The following is an 18,789-nucleotide window of genomic DNA, read 5'->3' as shown; positions in this document are numbered from 1 at the left end:
GTGGTGGAGGGGGGGTCTGTCGGTCAGTCAGTGGTGGAGGGGGGTCTGTCTGTCAGTCAGTGGTGGAGGGGGGGTCTGTCAGTCAGTGGTGGAGGGAGTGTCTGTCAGTCAGTCAGTAGTGGAGGGAGTGTCTGTCAGTCAGTGGTGGAGGGGGGTCTGTCTGTCAGTCAGTGGTGGAGGGGGGTCTGTCTGTCAGTCAGTGGTGGAGGGGGGGTCTGTCTGTCAGTCAGTGGTGGAGGGGGGGTCTGTCTGTCAGTCAGTGGTGGAGGGGGGGTCTGTCTGTCAGTCAGTGGTGGAGGGGGGGTCTGTCTGTCAGTCAGTGGTGGAGGGGGGTCTGTCGGTCAGTCAGTGGTGGAGGGGGGTCTGTCGGTCAGTCAGTGGTGGAGGGGGGTCTGTCTGTCAGTCAGTGGTGGAGGGGGGTCTGTCTGTCAGTCAGTGGTGGAGGGGGGGGCTGTCAGTCAGTCAGTGGTGGAGGGGGGGGCTGTCAGTCAGTCAGTGGTGGGGGGGGCTGTCAGTCAGTGGTGGGGGGGCTGTCAGTCAGTGGTGGGGGGGCTGTCAGTCAGTGGTGGGGGGGCTGTCAGTCAGTGGTGGGGGGGGGTCTGTCGGTCAGTCAGTGGTGGGGGGGGTCTGTCGGTCAGTCAGTGGTGGGGGGGGTCTGTCGGTCAGCCAGTGGTGGGGGGGGTCTGTCGGTCAGTCAGTGGTGGGGGGGGGGTCTGTCGGTCAGTCAGTGGTGGGGGGGCTGTCGGTCAGTGGTGGGGGGGGCTGTCGGTCAGTGGTGGGGGGGCTGTCGGTCAGTGGTGGGGGGGGCTGTCGGTCAGTGGTGGGGGGGGGGCTGTCGGTCAGTGGTGGGGGGGTCTGTCGGTCGGTCAGTGGTGGGGGGGCTGTCAGTCAGTGGTGGGGGGGGTCTGTCGGTCGGTCAGTGGTGGGGGGGGCTGTCAGTCAGTGGTGGAGGGGGCTGTCAGTCAGTCAGTGGTGGGGGGGCTGTCAGTCAGTCAGTGGTGGGGGGGCTGTCAGTCAGTCAGTGGTGGGGGGGCTGTCAGTCAGTCAGTGGTGGGGGGGCTGTCAGTCAGTCAGTGGTGGGGGGGCTGTCAGTCAGTCAGTGGTGGGGGGGGGGGCTGTCAGTCAGTGGTGGGGGGGGCTGTCAGTCAGTCAGTGGTGGGGGGGGCTGTCAGTCAGTGGTGGGGGGGCTGTCAGTCAGTGGTGGGGGGGCTGTCAGTCAGTGGTGGGGGGGGTCTGTCGGTCAGTCAGTGGTGGGGGGGTCTGTCGGTCAGCCAGTGGTGGGGGGGGCTGTCGGTCAGTCAGTGGTGGGGGGGTCTGTCGGTCAGCCAGTGGTGGGGGGGGCTGTCGGTCAGTCAGTGGTGGGGGGGGTCTGTCGGTCAGTCAGTGGTGGGGGGGGTCTGTCGGTCAGTCAGTGGTGGGGGGGGTCTGTCGGTCAGTCAGTGGTGGGGGGGGTCTGTCGGTCAGTCAGTGGTGGGGGGGGTCTGTCGGTCAGTCAGTGGTGGGGGGGCTGTCAGTCAGTGGTGGGGGGGGCTGTCAGTCAGTGGTGGGGGGGCTGTCAGTCAGTGGTGGAGGGGGGGTCTGTCTGTCAGTCAGTGGTGGAGGGGGGTCTGTCTGTCAGTCAGTGGTGGAGGGGGGTCTGTCTGTCAGTCAGTGGTGGAGGGGGGGTCTGTCTGTCAGTCAGTGGTGGAGGGGGGGTCTGTCTGTCAGTCAGTGGTGGAGGGGGGGTCTGTCTGTCAGTCAGTGGTGGAGGGGGGGTCTGTCTGTCAGTCAGTGGTGGAGGGGGGTCTGTCTGTCAGTCAGTGGTGGAGGGGGGGTCTGTCTGTCAGTCAGTGGTGGAGGGGGGGTCTGTCTGTCAGTCAGTGGTGGAGGGGGGGTCTGTCTGTCAGTCAGTGGTGGAGGGGGGGTCTGTCGGTCAGTCAGTGGTGGAGGGGGGTCTGTCTGTCAGTCAGTGGTGGAGGGGGGTCTGTCTGTCAGTCAGTGGTGGAGGGGGGTCTGTCTGTCAGTCAGTGGTGGAGGGGGGTCTGTCTGTCAGTCAGTGGTGGAGGGGGGTCTGTCTGTCAGTCAGTGGTGGGGGGGGGTCTGTCTGTCAGTCAGTGGTGGAGGGGGGGGCTGTCAGTCAGTGGTGGAGGGGGGGCTGTCAGTCAGTGGTGGGGGGGCTGTCAGTCAGTGGTGGGGGGGCTGTCGGTCAGTGGTGGGGGGGCTGTCGGTCAGTGGTGGGGGGGGGGCTGTCGGTCAGTGGTGGGGGGGGGGCTGTCGGTCAGTGGTGGGGGGGGGGCTGTCGGTCAGTGGTGGGGGGGTCTGTCGGTCGGTCAGTGGTGGGGGGGCTGTCAGTCAGTGGTGGGGGGGTCTGTCGGTCAGTCAGTGGTGGAGGGGGGGTCTGTCGGTCAGTCAGTGGTGGAGGGGGGGTCTGTCGGTCAGTCAGTGGTGGAGGGGGGGTCTGTCGGTCAGTCAGTGGTGGAGGGGGGGTCTGTCTGTCAGTCAGTGGTGGAGGGGGGGTCTGTCTGTCAGTCAGTGGTGGAGGGGGGGTCTGTCTGTCAGTCAGTGGTGGAGGGGGGGTCTGTCTGTCAGTCAGTGGTGGAGGGGGGGTCTGTCTGTCAGTCAGTGGTGGAGGGGGGTCTGTCTGTCAGTCAGTGGTGGAGGGAGTGTCTGTCAGTCAGTGGTGGAGGGGGGTCTGTCTGTCAGTCAGTGGTGGAGGGAGTGTCTGTCAGTCAGTGGTGGAGGGAGTGTCTGTCAGTCAGTCAGTAGTGGAGGGAGTGTCTGTCAGTCAGTGGTGGAGGGGGGTCTGTCTGTCAGTCAGTGGTGGAGGGGGGTCTGTCTGTCAGTCAGTGGTGGAGGGGGGTCTGTCTGTCAGTCAGTGGTGGAGGGGGGGTCTGTCTGTCAGTCAGTGGTGGAGGGGGGGTCTGTCTGTCAGTCAGTGGTGGAGGGGGGGTCTGTCTGTCAGTCAGTGGTGGAGGGGGGTCTGTCGGTCAGTCAGTGGTGGAGGGGGGTCTGTCGGTCAGTCAGTGGTGGAGGGGGGTCTGTCTGTCAGTCAGTGGTGGGGGGGGGTCTGTCTGTCAGTCAGTGGTGGGGGGGGGTCTGTCTGTCAGTCAGTGGTGGAGGGGGGGTCTGTCTGTCAGTCAGTGGTGGGGGGGGGGGCTGTCAGTCAGTCAGTGGTGGGGGGGGCTGTCAGTCAGTGGTGGGGGGGCTGTCAGTCAGTGGTGGGGGGGCTGTCAGTCAGTGGTGGGGGGGGTCTGTCGGTCAGTCAGTGGTGGGGGGGGTCTGTCGGTCAGTCAGTGGTGGGGGGGGTCTGTCGGTCAGTCAGTGGTGGGGGGGGTCTGTCGGTCAGTCAGTGGTGGGGGGGGGGGTCTGTCGGTCAGTCAGTGGTGGGGGGGGGGTCTGTCGGTCAGTCAGTGGTGGGGGGGCTGTCGGTCAGTGGTGGGGGGGGCTGTCGGTCAGTGGTGGGGGGGGGGCTGTCGGTCAGTGGTGGGGGGGTCTGTCGGTCGGTCAGTGGTGGGGGGGCTGTCAGTCAGTGGTGGGGGGGGTCTGTCGGTCGGTCAGTGGTGGGGGGGGTCTGTCGGTCGGTCAGTGGTGGGGGGGGCTGTCAGTCAGTGGTGGGGGGGGCTGTCAGTCAGTGGTGGGGGGGGCTGTCAGTCAGTGGTGGGGGGGGCTGTCAGTCAGTGGTGGGGGGGGCTGTCAGTCAGTCAGTGGTGGGGGGGCTGTCAGTCAGTCAGTGGTGGGGGGCTGTCAGTCAGTCAGTGGTGGGGGGGCTGTCAGTCAGTCAGTGGTGGGGGGGCTGTCAGTCAGTCAGTGGTGGGGGGGCTGTCGGTCAGTCAGTGGTGGGGGGTCTGTCGGTCAGTCAGTGGTGGGGGGGGCTGTCAGTCAGTGGTGGGGGGGGGCTGTCGGTCAGTGGTGGGGGGGTCTGTCGGTCGGTCAGTGGTGGGGGGGCTGTCAGTCAGTGGTGGGGGGGTCTGTCGGTCAGTCAGTGGTGGGGGGGTCTGTCGGTCAGTCAGTGGTGGGGGGGGTCTGTCGGTCAGTCAGTGGTGGGGGGGGTCTGTCGGTCAGTCAGTGGTGGGGGGGGTCTGTCGGTCAGTCAGTGGTGGGGGGGGTCTGTCGGTCAGTCAGTGGTGGGGGGGGTCTGTCGGTCAGTCAGTGGTGGGGGGGGGCTGTCGGTCAGTCAGTGGTGGGGGGGCTGTCAGTCAGTGGTGGGGGGGCTGTCAGTCAGTGGTGGGGGGGCTGTCAGTCAGTGGTGGGGGGGCTGTCAGTCAGTGGTGGGGGGGCTGTCAGTCAGTGATGGGGGGGCTGTCAGTCAGTGGTGGGGGGGGGTCTGTCGGTCAGTCAGTGGTGGGGGGGGTCTGTCGGTCAGTCAGTGGTGGGGGGGGTCTGTCGGTCAGCCAGTGGTGGGGGGGGTCTGTCGGTCAGTCAGTGGTGGAGGGGGGGTCTGTCGGTCAGTCAGTGGTGGGGGGGCTGTCGGTCAGTGGTGGGGGGGGCTGTCGGTCAGTGGTGGGGGGGTCTGTCGGTCGGTCAGTGGTGGGGGGGCTGTCAGTCAGTGGTGGGGGGGCTGTCAGTCAGTCAGTGGTGGGGGGGCTGTCAGTCAGTGGTGGGGGGGCTGTCAGTCAGTGGTGGGGGGCTGTCAGTCAGTGGTGGGGGGGCTGTCAGTCAGTGATGGGGGGGCTGTCAGTCAGTGGTGGGGGGGGGTCTGTCGGTCAGTCAGTGGTGGGGGGGGTCTGTCGGTCAGTCAGTGGTGGGGGGGGTCTGTCGGTCAGCCAGTGGTGGGGGGGGTCTGTCGGTCAGTCAGTGGTGGAGGGGGGGTCTGTCGGTCAGTCAGTGGTGGGGGGGCTGTCGGTCAGTGGTGGGGGGGGCTGTCGGTCAGTGGTGGGGGGGTCTGTCGGTCGGTCAGTGGTGGGGGGGCTGTCAGTCAGTGGTGGGGGGGCTGTCAGTCAGTCAGTGGTGGGGGGGCTGTCAGTCAGTCAGTGGTGGGGGGGCTGTCAGTCAGTCAGTGGTGGGGGGGCTGTCAGTCAGTCAGTGGTGGGGGGGCTGTCAGTCAGTCAGTGGTGGGGGGGCTGTCAGTCAGTCAGTGGTGGGGGGGCTGTCAGTCAGTCAGTGGTGGGGGGGCTGTCAGTCAGTCAGTGGGGGGGGGGCTGTCAGTCAGTCAGTGGTGGGGGGGCTGTCAGTCAGTCAGTGGGGGGGGGGCTGTCAGTCAGTGGTGGGGGGGGCTGTCAGTCAGTCAGTGGTGGGGGGGGCTGTCAGTCAGTCAGTGGTGGGGGGGGCTGTCAGTCAGTGGTGGGGGGGCTGTCAGTCAGTGGTGGGGGGGCTGTCAGTCAGTGGTGGAGGGGGGGTCTGTCAGTCAGTGGTGGAGGGGGGGTCTGTCAGTCAGTGGTGGGGGGGGGGTCTGTCAATCAGTCAGTGGTGGGGGGGCTGTCAGTCAGTGGTGGGGGGGGGTCTGTCGGTCAGTCAGTGGTGGGGGGGTCTGTCGGTCAGTCAGTGGTGGGGGGGGGCTGTCGGTCAGTGGTGGGGGGGGCTGTCGGTCAGTGGTGGGGGGGGCTGTCGGTCGGTCAGTGGTGGGGGGGGCTGTCGGTCAGTGGTGGGGGGGGTCTGTCGGTCGGTCAGTGGTGGGGGAGGCTGTCGGTCGGTCAGTGGTGGGGGGGGCTGTCGGTCGGTCAGTGGTGGGGGGGGCTGTCAGTCAGTGGTGGGGGGGCTGTCAGTCACTGGTGGGGGGGGCTGTCAGTCACTGGTGGGGGGGGCTGTCAGTCACTGGTGGGGGGGGCTGTCAGTCACTGGTGGGGGGGGCTGTCAGTCACTGGTGGGGGGGGTCTGTCTGTCAGTGGTGGGGGGGGCTGTCAGTCAGTGGTGGGGGGGGCTGTCAGTCAGTGGTGGGGGGGGGTCTGTCTGTCAGTCAGTGGTGGAGGGGGGGGTCTGTCAGTCAGTGGTGGACGGGGGTCGGTCTGTCAGTCAGTGGTGGAGGGGGGTCGGTCTGTCAGTCAGTGGTGGAGGGGGGTCGGTCTGTCAGTCAGTGGTGGAGGGGGGTCGGTCTGTCAGTCAGTGGTGGAGGGGGGTCGGTCTGTCAGTCAGTGGTGGAGGGGGGTCGGTCTGTCAGTCAGTGGTGGAGGGGGGTCGGTCTGTCAGTCAGTGGTGGAGGGGGGTCGGTCTGTCAGTCAGTGGTGGAGGGGGGTCGGTCTGTCTGTCAGTCAGTCACTGGTGGGGGGGGCTGTCAGTCACTGGTGAGGGGGGGTCTGTCAGTCAGTGGTGGAGGGGGGGTCTGTCAGTCAGTGGTGGAGGGGGGGTCTGTCAGTCAGTGGTGGAGGGGGGGTCTGTCAGTCAGTGGTGGAGGGGGGGTCTGTCAGTCAGTGGTGGAGGGGGGGTCTGTCAGTCAGTGGTGGAGGGGGGGTCTGTCAGTCAGTCAGTGGTGGAGGGGGTCTGTCAGTCAGTCAGTGGTGGGGGGGGCTGTCAGTCAGTCAGTGGTGGGGGGGGCTGTCAGTCAGTCAGTGGTGGGGGGGGCTGTCAGTCAGTGGTGGGGGGGCTGTCAGTCAGTGGTGGGGGGGCTGTCAGTCAGTGGTGGGGGGGCTGTCAGTCACTGGTGGGGGGGGGCTGTCAGTCACTGGTGGGGGGGGCTGTCAGTCACTGGTGGGGGGGGCTGTCAGTCACTGGTGGGGGGGGCTGTCAGTCAGTGGTGGAGGGGGGGTCTGTCTGTCAGTCAGTGGTGGAGGGGGGGTCTGTCTGTCAGTCAGTGGTGGAGGGGGGGTCTGTCTGTCAGTCAGTGGTGGAGGGGGGGTCTGTCTGTCAGTCAGTGGTGGAGGGGGGGTCTGTCTGTCAGTCAGTGGTGGAGGGGGGGTCTGTCTGTCAGTCAGTGGTGGAGGGGGGGTCTGTCTGTCAGTCAGTGGTGGAGGGGGGGTCTGTCTGTCAGTCAGTGGTGGAGGGGGGGTCTGTCTGTCAGTCAGTGGTGGAGGGGGGGTCTGTCTGTCAGTCAGTGGTGGAGGGGGGGTCTGTCTGTCAGTCAGTGGTGGAGGGGGGTCTGTCTGTCAGTCAGTGGTGGAGGGGGGGTCTGTCTGTCAGTCAGTGGTGGAGGGGGGGTCTGTCTGTCAGTCAGTGGTGGAGGGGGGGTCTGTCTGTCAGTCAGTGGTGGAGGGGGGGTCTGTCTGTCAGTCAGTGGTGGAGGGGGGGTCTGTCTGTCAGTCAGTGGTGGAGGGGCTGTCAGTCAGTGGTGGAGGGGGGGTCTGTCTGTCAGTCAGTGGTGGAGGGGGGTCTGTCTGTCAGTCAGTGGGGGGGGGCTGTCAGTCAGTCAGTGGTGGAGGGGGGGTCTGTCTGTCAGTCAGTGGTGGAGGGGGGGTCTGTCTGTCTGTCAGTGGTGGAGGGGCTGTCAGTCAGTGGTGGAGGGGGGGTCTGTCTGTCAGTCAGTGGTGGAGGGGGGTCTGTCTGTCAGTCAGTGGGGGGGGGCTGTCAGTCAGTGGTGGGGGGGCTGTCAGTCAGTGGTGGGGGGGCTGTCAGTCAGTGGTGGGGGGGGTCTGTCTGTCAGTCAGTGGTGGAGGGGGGGTCTGTCTGTCAGTCAGTGGTGGAGGGGGGGTCTGTCTGTCAGTCAGTGGTGGAGGGGGGGTCTGTCTGTCAGTCAGTGGTGGAGGGGGGGTCTGTCTGTCAGTCAGTGGTGGAGGGGGGGTCTGTCTGTCAGTCAGTGGTGGAGGGGGGGTCTGTCTGTCAGTCAGTGGTGGAGGGGGGGTCTGTCTGTCAGTCAGTGGTGGAGGGGGGTCTGTCTGTCAGTCAGTCAGTGGGGGGGGGCTGTCAGTCAGTGGTGGGGGGGCTGTCAGTCAGTGGTGGGGGGGGCTGTCAGTCAGTGGTGGGGGGGGTCTGTCGGTCAGTCAGTGGTGGAGGGGGGGCTGTCAGTCAGTGGTGGGGGGGGCTGTCAGTCAGTGGTGGGGGGGGCTGTCAGTCAGTGGTGGGGGGGGCTGTCAGTCAGTCAGTGGTGGGGGGGCTGTCAGTCAGTGGTGGGGGGGGCTGTCAGTCAGTCAGTGGTGGGGGGCTGTCAGTCAGTCAGTGGTGGGGGGGCTGTCAGTCAGTCAGTGGTGGGGGGGCTGTCAGTCAGTCAGTGGTGGGGGGGCTGTCAGTCAGTCAGTGGTGGGGGGTCTGTCGGTCAGTCAGTGGTGGGGGGGGCTGTCGGTCAGTGGTGGGGGGGGGCTGTCGGTCAGTGGTGGGGGGGTCTGTCGGTCGGTCAGTGGTGGGGGGGCTGTCAGTCAGTGGTGGGGGGGTCTGTCGGTCAGTCAGTGGTGGGGGGGGTCTGTCGGTCAGTCAGTGGTGGGGGGGGTCTGTCGGTCAGTCAGTGGTGGGGGGGGTCTGTCGGTCAGTCAGTGGTGGGGGGGGTCTGTCGGTCAGTCAGTGGTGGGGGGGGTCTGTCGGTCAGTCAGTGGTGGGGGGGGGCTGTCAGTCAGTCAGTGGTGGGGGGGCTGTCAGTCAGTGGTGGGGGGGCTGTCAGTCAGTGGTGGGGGGGCTGTCAGTCAGTGGTGGGGGGGCTGTCAGTCAGTGATGGGGGGGCTGTCAGTCAGTGGTGGGGGGGGGTCTGTCGGTCAGTCAGTGGTGGGGGGGGTCTGTCGGTCAGTCAGTGGTGGGGGGGGGTCTGTCGGTCAGCCAGTGGTGGGGGGGGTCTGTCGGTCAGTCAGTGGTGGAGGGGGGGTCTGTCGGTCAGTCAGTGGTGGGGGGGGTGTCGGTCAGTGGTGGGGGGGGCTGTCGGTCAGTGGTGGGGGGGTCTGTCGGTCGGTCAGTGGTGGGGGGGCTGTCAGTCAGTGGTGGGGGGGCTGTCAGTCAGTCAGTGGTGGGGGGGCTGTCAGTCAGTCAGTGGTGGGGGGGCTGTCAGTCAGTCAGTGGTGGGGGGGCTGTCAGTCAGTCAGTGGTGGGGGGGCTGTCAGTCAGTCAGTGGGGGGGGGGGCTGTCAGTCAGTCAGTGGGGGGGGGGCTGTCAGTCAGTCAGTGGTGGGGGGGGCTGTCAGTCAGTGGTGGGGGGGGCTGTCAGTCAGTGGTGGGGGGGGCTGTCAGTCAGTCAGTGGTGGGGGGGGCTGTCAGTCAGTGGTGGGGGGGCTGTCAGTCAGTGGTGGGGGGGCTGTCAGTCAGTGGTGGGGGGGCTGTCAGTCAGTGGTGGAGGGGGGGTCTGTCAGTCAGTGGTGGAGGGGGGGGTCTGTCAGTCAGTGGTGGGGGGGGGTCTGTCAATCAGTCAGTGGTGGGGGGGCTGTCAGTCAGTGGTGGGGGGGGTCTGTCGGTCAGTCAGTGGTGGGGGGGGGCTGTCGGTCAGTGGTGGGGGGGGGCTGTCGGTCAGTGGTGGGGGGGGGCTGTCGGTCAGTGGTGGGGGGGGCTGTCGGTCAGTGGTGGGGGGGCTGTCGGTCAGTGGTGGGGGGGGGCTGTCGGTCAGTGGTGGGGGGGGTCTGTCGGTCGGTCAGTGGTGGGGGGGGCTGTCGGTCGGTCAGTGGTGGGGGGGCTGTCAGTCACTGGTGGGGGGGGCTGTCAGTCACTGGTGGGGGGGGCTGTCAGTCACTGGTGGGGGGGGCTGTCAGTCACTGGTGGGGGGGGCTGTCAGTCACTGGTGGGGGGGGCTGTCAGTCACTGGTGGGGGGGGCTGTCAGTCACTGGTGGGGGGGGCTGTCAGTCACTGGTGGGGGGGGCTGTCAGTCACTGGTGGGGGGGGGTCTGTCTGTCAGTCAGTGGTGGAGGGGGGGTCTGTCAGTCAGTGGTGGACGGGGGTCGGTCTGTCAGTCAGTGGTGGAGGGGGGTCGGTCTGTCAGTCAGTGGTGGAGGGGGGTCGGTCTGTCAGTCAGTGGTGGAGGGGGGTCGGTCTGTCAGTCAGTGGTGGAGGGGGGGTCGGTCTGTCAGTCAGTGGTGGAGGGGGGTCGGTCTGTCAGTCAGTGGTGGAGGGGGGTCGGTCTGTCAGTCAGTGGTGGAGGGGGGTCGGTCTGTCAGTCAGTGGTGGAGGGGGGGTCGGTCTGTCAGTCAGTGGTGGAGGGGGGTCGGTCTGTCAGTCAGTGGTGGAGGGGGGTCGGTCTGTCAGTCAGTGGTGGAGGGGGGTCGGTCTGTCTGTCAGTCAGTCACTGGTGGGGGGGGCTGTCAGTCACTGGTGAGGGGGGGTCTGTCAGTCAGTGGTGGAGGGGGGGTCTGTCAGTCAGTGGTGGAGGGGGGGTCTGTCAGTCAGTGGTGGAGGGGGGGTCTGTCAGTCAGTGGTGGAGGGGGGGTCTGTCAGTCAGTCAGTGGTGGAGGGGGTCTGTCAGTCAGTCAGTGGTGGGGGGGGCTGTCAGTCAGTCAGTGGTGGGGGGGGCTGTCAGTCAGTCAGTGGTGGGGGGGGCTGTCAGTCAGTCAGTGGTGGGGGGGCTGTCAGTCAGTGGTGGGGGGGGCTGTCAGTCACTGGTGGGGGGGGCTGTCAGTCACTGGTGGGGGGGGCTGTCAGTCACTGGTGGGGGGGGCTGTCAGTCACTGGTGGGGGGTCTGTCTGTCAGTCAGTGGTGGAGGGGGGGTCTGTCTGTCAGTCAGTGGTGGAGGGGGGGTCTGTCTGTCAGTCAGTGGTGGAGGGGGGGTCTGTCTGTCAGTCAGTGGTGGAGGGGGGGTCTGTCTGTCAGTCAGTGGTGGAGGGGGGGTCTGTCTGTCAGTCAGTGGTGGAGGGGGGGTCTGTCTGTCAGTCAGTGGTGGAGGGGGGGTCTGTCTGTCAGTCAGTGGTGGAGGGGGGGTCTGTCTGTCAGTCAGTGGTGGAGGGGGGGTCTGTCTGTCAGTCAGTGGTGGAGGGGGGGTCTGTCTGTCAGTCAGTGGTGGAGGGGGGTCTGTCTGTCAGTCAGTGGTGGAGGGGGGGTCTGTCTGTCAGTCAGTGGTGGAGGGGGGGTCTGTCTGTCAGTCAGTGGTGGAGGGGGGGTCTGTCTGTCAGTCAGTGGTGGAGGGGGGGTCTGTCTGTCAGTCAGTGGTGGAGGGGGGGGTCTGTCTGTCAGTGGTGGAGGGGCTGTCAGTCAGTGGTGGAGGGGGGGTCTGTCTGTCAGTCAGTGGGGGGGGGCTGTCAGTCAGTGGTGGGGGGGCTGTCAGTCAGTGGTGGGGGGGCTGTCAGTCAGTGGTGGGGGGGGTCTGTCTGTCAGTCAGTGGTGGAGGGGGGGTCTGTCTGTCAGTCAGTGGTGGAGGGGGGGTCTGTCTGTCAGTCAGTGGTGGAGGGGGGGTCTGTCTGTCAGTCAGTGGTGGAGGGGGGGTCTGTCTGTCAGTCAGTGGTGGAGGGGGGTCTGTCTGTCGGTCAGTCAGTGGTGGGGGGGCTGTCAGTCAGTGGTGGGGGGGCTGTCAGTCAGTGGTGGGGGGGGCTGTCAGTCAGTGGTGGGGGGGGTCTGTCGGTCAGTCAGTGGTGGAGGGGGGTCTGTCGGTCAGTCAGTGGTGGAGGGGGGTCTGTCGGTCAGTCAGTGGTGGAGGGGGGTCTGTCGGTCAGTCAGTGGTGGGGGGGCTGTCAGTCACTGGTGGGGGGGGCTGTCAGTCACTGGTGGGGGGGGCTGTCAGTCACTGGTGGGGGGTCTGTCTGTCAGTCAGTGGTGGAGGGGGGGTCTGTCTGTCAGTCAGTGGTGGAGGGGGGGTCTGTCTGTCAGTCAGTGGTGGAGGGGGGGTCTGTCTGTCAGTCAGTGGTGGAGGGGGGGTCTGTCTGTCAGTCAGTGGTGGAGGGGGGGTCTGTCTGTCAGTCAGTGGTGGAGGGGGGGTCTGTCTGTCAGTCAGTGGTGGAGGGGGGGTCTGTCTGTCAGTCAGTGGTGGAGGGGGGGTCTGTCTGTCAGTCAGTGGTGGAGGGGGGGTCTGTCTGTCAGTCAGTGGTGGAGGGGGGTCTGTCTGTCAGTCAGTGGTGGAGGGGGGGTCTGTCTGTCAGTCAGTGGTGGAGGGGGGGTCTGTCTGTCAGTCAGTGGTGGAGGGGGGGTCTGTCTGTCAGTCAGTGGTGGAGGGGGGGTCTGTCTGTCAGTCAGTGGTGGAGGGGGGGGTCTGTCTGTCAGTGGTGGAGGGGCTGTCAGTCAGTGGTGGAGGGGGGGTCTGTCTGTCAGTCAGTGGGGGGGGGCTGTCAGTCAGTGGTGGGGGGGCTGTCAGTCAGTGGTGGGGGGGCTGTCAGTCAGTGGTGGGGGGGCTGTCAGTCAGTGGTGGGGGGGGGTCTGTCTGTCAGTCAGTGGTGGAGGGGGGGTCTGTCTGTCAGTCAGTGGTGGAGGGGGGGTCTGTCTGTCAGTCAGTGGTGGAGGGGGGGTCTGTCTGTCAGTCAGTGGTGGAGGGGGGTCTGTCTGTCGGTCAGTCAGTGGTGGGGGGGCTGTCAGTCAGTGGTGGGGGGGCTGTCAGTCAGTGGTGGGGGGGGCTGTCAGTCAGTGGTGGGGGGGGTCTGTCGGTCAGTCAGTGGTGGAGGGGGGTCTGTCGGTCAGTCAGTGGTGGGGGGTCTGTCAGTCAGTGGTGGGGGGGGTCTGTCTGTCGGTCAGTGGTGGAGGGGGGGTCTGTCGGTCAGTCAGTGGTGGGGGGGGTCTGTCGGTCAGTCAGTGGTGGGGGGGGTCTGTCTGTCGGTCAGTGGTGGAGGGGGGGTCTGTCGGTCAGTCAGTGGTGGGGGGGGTCTGTCGGTCAGTCAGTGGTGGGGGGGGGTCTGTCGGTCAGTCAGTGGTGGAGGGGGGGTCTGTCGGTCAGTCAGTGGTGGGGGGGGTCTGTCGGTCAGTCAGTGGTGGAGGGGGCTGTCAGTCAGTGGTGGGGGGGGGTCTGTCGGTCAGTCAGTGGTGGGGGGGGGGCTGTCAGTTAGTGGTGGGGGGGTCTGTCGGTCAGTCAGTGGTGGGGGGGGTCTGTCGGTCAGTCAGTGGTGGGGGGGGGGCTGTCAGTTAGTGGTGGGGGGGTCTGTCGGTCAGTCAGTGGTGGGGGGGGGTCTGTCGGTCAGTCAGTGGTGGGGGGGGGGCTGTCAGTTAGTGGTGGGGGGGTCTGTCGGTCAGTCAGTGGTGGGGGGGGTCTGTCGGTCAGTCAGTGGTGGGGGGGGGGCTGTCAGTCAGTGGTGGGGGGGGTCTGTCGGTCAGTCAGTGGTGGGGGGGGTCTGTCGGTCAGTCAGTGGTGGGGGGGGGGCTGTCAGTTAGTGGTGGGGGGGTCTGTCGGTCAGTCAGTGGTGGGGGGGGGTCTGTCGGTCAGTCAGTGGTGGGGGGGGGGCTGTCAGTTAGTGGTGGGGGGGTCTGTCGGTCAGTCAGTGGTGGGGGGGGTCTGTCGGTCAGTCAGTGGTGGGGGGGGGGCTGTCAGTCAGTGGTGGGGGGGGTCTGTCGGTCAGTCAGTGGTGGGGGGGGGCTGTCAGTCAGTGGTGGGGGGGGTCTGTCGGTCAGTCAGTGGTGGGGGGGTCTGTCAGTCACTGGTGGGGTTGGGTCTGTTCGGTCGGTGGCGGGTCACACACCTGCAGATCTGTACATCCGGATGGGGGAAGGGCGGTCCCCGGTGTCCTGGTCCGTTAGGTGAGAGGAGTTGTGAAATGGCTCCGCCTTCATGTCCTCTGGTGTGGAACCCCCGCCAGGTCCGTTCTCCGGTCTCTCCCGGCGGCCCCTCACGCACTCTCCGTTCTCCTCACCTCTCCAGCGGCGGCACCTGACAGGACTGGGAAACGGGCGCGCTCCCGCTCGTGGCCGGTGTTCTGACGAGAAGTGTCCCCCTATTCGACAAGACACCGGCATCGCGCAGTCGGCCGCTCCCCCATTGGATGGATGTGGAGGGAGGAGACACAAGCCGTTATTGGTCAGAAGAAGGTGATGCCTGAAGCGACGTACAGGACGACTGGGAGCGCGGCTACAACAGGAAGAGGCGGATAGGACGGGCGATGTCACATGAGGTGCGGCAATGGCGGCCATTTTGGAAAAGGGCGGAATTTATACAAGTAAAACAGAAGGGAGTGGCGGCAAGCTGATAGAACATCGCGCACTTCCGCCTTCTCCAGTTCCCCAGTGACGTCATCATACACAGAGGGAGGGAAGTGATGTACAATCAATCTGAAGTTACGTGGGCGGTGTGGGATGTCACGTGACCAGGCTCACTGCAACGTTGTGACGTCACAGAGGCGGCCACGTAAACAACGCACACGCGGCTCTCTGTCAATTGATCTCTGGAGATTGCAGTGAGCAGACGTGTTGTTGTGTGCTCCCTGAGTTATCATTGTAGAACAGTGAGAACGTTGTATAGCCAGTAGTTTCAATATTAAACAAAGAGAAGGATCTATTATTAGCCACATCACTTTTATTTTATTGTAGGATATTAAAGATGGTGGATTCTACAAGAAACACCCGAAACTTTTCATTTCGGAAGAGACCTGCTAAGGTAGAGACGATACTCAGAACTACAAGGACAATAATCGGAGGCCATCTTGCCATTGACAGGGAAACTCTTAACAATTATAAAGAACTATATCGTCTCATGAAAGGGAACAACAAACCTCTAATCTTGTCACTGTTGAAGAAGAGCAGAGAGGAGGAATCAGAGAGGCCTGTAGAGAAGAAAGTCATGGCACTGAGGAAGAGGAGAAGAGAGGAGGGAACAGAGAGGCCTATACAGAAGAGAGCCATGGCACTGAGGAAGAGGAGAAGAGAGGAGGGAACAGAGTGCCCCACAGAGCAGGTAGATGAGAAAAGGAGAAGAGAGGAGGAAACAGAGAGACCTGTACAGAAGAGAGCCATGGCACTGAGGAAGAGGAGAAGAGAGGAGGGAACAGAGAGGCCTATACAGAAGAAAGTCATGGCACTGAGGAAGAGAAGAGAGGAGGGAACAGAGTGCCCCGCAGAGCAGGCAGATGAGAAGAGGATAAGAGAGGAGGAAACAGAGAGGCCTGTACAGAAGAGAGCCATGGCACTGAGGAAGAGGAGAAGAGAGGAGGGAACAGAGTGCCCCACAGAGCAGGTAGATGAGAAAAGGAGAAGAGAGGAGGAAACAGAGAGACCTGTACAGAAGAGAGCCATGGCACTGAGGAAGAGGAGAAGAGAGGAGGGAACAGAGTGCTCCACAGAGCAGGCAGATGAGGTTCAGAGGAAGAGAAGAGAGGAGGAAGCAGAGAGGCCTATACAGAAGAGAGCCATGGCATTGAGGAAGAGAAGAGAGGAGGGAACAGAGTGCCCCACAGAGCAGGCAGATGAGAAAAGGAGAAGAGAGGGGGAAACAGAGAGACCTGTACAGAAGAGAGCCATGGCACTGAGGAAGAGGAGAAGAGAGGAGGGAACAGAGTGCTCCACAGAGCAGGCAGATGAGGTTCAGAGGAAGAGAAGAGAGGAGGAAACAGAGAGGCCTATACAGAAGAGAGCCATGGCACTGAGGAAGAAGAGAAGAGAGGAGGGAACAGAGTGCCCCACAGAGCAGGCAGATGAGGAGAAGAGAAAGAGGAGAAGAGAGGAGGAAACAGAGAGGCCCGTACAGAAGAGAGCCATAGCACTGAGGAAGAGGAGAAGAGAGGAGGGAACAGAGTGTCCCACAGAGCAGGCAGATGAGGTTCAGAGGAAGAGAAGAGAGGAGGAAACAGAGAGGCCTGTACAGAAGAGAGCCATGGCACTGAGGAAGAGGAGAAGAGAGGATGGAACAGAGTGCCCCACAGAGCAGGCAGATGAGGTTCAGGGGAAGAGGAAAAGAGAGGAGGAAACAAAGAGGTCCATAGAGAAGAGAGCCAAGGCACAGAGGAAGAGGAGAAGAGAGGAGGAAACAGAGAGGCCTGTAGAGAAAAGAGCTATGGCACTGAGGAAGAGGAGAAGAGAGGAGGAAATGGAGTGCCCCGCAGAGCAGGCAGATAAGGCTCGAAGAAAGAAGAGCAGAGAGAAGGAATCAGAGCGGCCTTTAGAGAGGAGAGCCAAGGCACAGAGAAAGAGAAGAGAGGAGGAAGCAGAGAAGAGACCCAAGGCTTCAAGGAAGAGGAGTAGAGAGGAGAAGGCAGAGTGCCCTGTAGAGAAGCAAGACGAGACTCTGCAGAATAAGGATGAGGAGAAAATAAAGATGCTTTTTCAGAAGTTAAAGGAACATGCAAAGATATCGAAGCGGGAAGCTGAGATCACCAGACAGAAGGAGGAAAGGATGGAAAAAGAATGTAAGTATTACTATGATTTCAATTGTCCTATAGTACATAGGTGAGGTAAAAAGACCTCATACTAAGTGAGGATTATATGGCGGGTAGTGGCGCCAAAGAAAAATATATCACCGTGAGTGCAGCTGCTCCTTTTAAAGTGGAATAAATCACCTTACATTTATTCAAAACTGACACTAAAAAGGTATGGTGCTAACTCAATCGCACATAAATAAAATTATCACCAAATATAATTCCATATCATCAGCATAAATTATCCAGTCCACAATGTATAAGTTCCATAATGTGACATTTCCATAAAATATAACAAAAAAGTCCTCAAAGAATATTCCAATCACCATGATTAAAGGATAAGTGCAGTAGCAGATTAATTGTTTAGCCGTGCTCCACCATCAACCGTGTGTGAGAAATGCAAACTCACCAAAAATCGATAATAAATGCGATTTGTAACAATTACACTCTCTTGGTCAGCAGCATATATGAAGGTGATGGTTCTCAGCCTCAGAGGTATCTCCTTACATTGATCTACCATAAAAGCTTGGGAGAAGCATATCGAATATCATAGTGCAGTATGTTTATTAAAAGATCAGTTCCAGCAGGTAAATAAAAAATGTGCACTTACATTTGTGGGAGTCAGCACGAACATGGACAGCCAACTAATTGCACTCGTCTTCTCTCCAGGATGCAGCATGTGTTCCAAAGCACCGGAGGTAGGAACCAAGCGGAAGTGACGTCAATACAGGCGGACGTGGAGCCTCCATCCACCTGAATGGATGTAATTTCCGGTTGGTTGGTTCCTACCTCCGGTGCTTTGGAACGCATGCAGCATCCTGGAGAGACAGCGAGCACACTTAGTTGGCTGTACATGTTGGTACTGACTTACAGCTACAACAAATGTAAGTGCACATTTTTTTGTGATTAATCTGCTACTGCACTTATTCTTTAATCATGGTTATTGAAATATTCTTTGACTTTTTTTGTTATATTTTATGGAAAAGACCTCATAGTTGTACATCTGCAGTGTGCGATCTAAGGCATTTCTGCCTGTGACTGCTGGCCTTATCAGATTTGGATGGATATTTAGTGATGTCACTTCTTTGCTGCTCACTGTTCTCCTTGCTGAAGGATCTGATATGAGGAAGTAAAGCCCGTGGAAGAACAAACAAATAAACTTGCGTAAACTTATGAAAAAGCATAAAAGCGGAGTGCAGAATGATGTCAGCAAATGAGTACAGTTCACTGAAAATAAAGAAGGCATCCACTTACATGTAAAGACAAATTCATCCTGCCTAGTGGAGGGGCAGAGTCGCTGGCTCACAGAGTGCCACAGCATAATAGATGTGAATGGGGGAAAAATAAGGATACACACCGCAGGAGTGCAGAAAAAAATAAAACTCAGCAGCTACACTTAATGTTTTTTTAACTAACAAATCTTACGAGTGGAACATGTAACATGTTTCCGAAGGTGAACTTATCCTTAAACCCTTTCACAGCCAGAGCCGTTTTTGTATTTTTTTGGAGGCATTTAAAAAAATATTTGAGTCCTGAAGACTACATAAAACCACCCTAGAGAATAAAATAGTGGTAGCTCCAATTTTTTAAGTCACATATTACCGCAAAACTTAATTTTAAGGGGGCACAAAAAAGCAATAAATGACCCAATTCTTTAGTAAAATATAAAAGTCAAGGTTGCTCCAAGTATATAGATGCCCAACATGTCAAACCTTACATGTCAGTGCCCTATATTTTCCATAGGCAATGCTTTAAAAGCCCCCTACGGAGGAGGTCTGGTGCTAGAATTATTGCTCTCATTCTGGCGTGTGCAGCGATATGTAATGTGTATCACACGTTTTCAGGGATAGGTGCCCCGCCACGTGCGCTTACATTTGTACGTCCATATATGTGTGGGTGGGGGAATTTTACGTGCTTGGGTGTAACTTAAATTTTTTTACAATTAAAAAAAATTCTTTTTTTACATTCTTTCTCGGCCTTGATGGCCGGGAAAACTGTGAACGGGGACCCGAAAGTGACGTCACACGTGTATCTGCTCTTCTCCCTCCATTCTACCCGGTGGCACCCGCTATGCCAGTCCCGGCCCGATGATGTGCAATCAAAGCCCAGGATACATAGCGGGGGTAGGGCGTGCACGGGGTGTGGAGAAAATGTTGGCGGCACCCCAGGCGCCAGGGCGAAACTTCTTGTCTTCATGACAACCTGGCGCCTGGGGTCTGTTGAGCCCTACTTTATACAACATACGTGTTTTGAAGCTGTATTAAGCGCCTTATTTTTTGGCGTACACTTGTATAAGGCAACCACCTTATAAGATGATGTGCAATCAAAGCCCAGGATACATAGTGGGGGTGGGGCGTGCACGGGGTGTGGAGAAAATGTTGGCGGCACCCCAGGCGCCAGGGCGAAACTTCTTGTCTTCATGACAACCTGGCACCTGGGGTCTGTTGAGCCCTGCTTTATACAACATAAGTGTTTTGAAGCTGTATTAAGCGCCTTATGTTTTGGCGTACACTTGTATAAGGCAACCACCCCAGGATAATAGGATAGCATATTAGACTGCAACATGTTTAGTTAGCTTTAGTAGAAATCTATGGGTCAGGTCTGTCCTATCTGAAATCAGGAGATTTTTGAAGGCCAATTGCGATTTTCTGAGCTATTTTTTCTTTTTTTTGTTAGAACAGGCCCCGAGACTTATTCTATCTCTGGATGTTATTCATTGATTTGATGTTTAACTGCTTAAATGTAAAACCAAATGATCAGATCTATGTGGAGTCAGCCATGTGATAT

The 18,789-nt window shown here is 60.8% G+C and overlaps 1 protein-coding gene across 3 annotated transcripts in view; it reads right to left on the bottom strand.

Moving 5' to 3' along the window:
- LOC141133477 (uncharacterized) overlaps positions 1-13,797 on the bottom strand; it is a 156,855-nt gene extending 143,058 nt beyond the window's left edge. For all 3 annotated transcript variants that reach the window (XM_073622870.1, XM_073622871.1, XM_073622869.1), the window contains exon 1: positions 13,339-13,797. In XM_073622870.1, coding sequence (XP_073478971.1) covers positions 13,339-13,786 — 448 coding nt within the window. In that variant the 5' untranslated portion in view covers positions 13,787-13,797. The remainder of the gene's footprint in view (positions 1-13,338) is intronic.
- Between the last annotated feature and the right edge of the window lie 4,992 nt (positions 13,798-18,789).

The sequence above is a fragment of the Aquarana catesbeiana genome, linkage group LG03 (genome assembly GCF_042186555.1).
Source record: "Aquarana catesbeiana isolate 2022-GZ linkage group LG03, ASM4218655v1, whole genome shotgun sequence".
Taxonomy (NCBI): Eukaryota; Metazoa; Chordata; class Amphibia; order Anura; family Ranidae; genus Aquarana; species Aquarana catesbeiana.
This window is presented reverse-complemented; position numbering and strand designations above follow the sequence as displayed.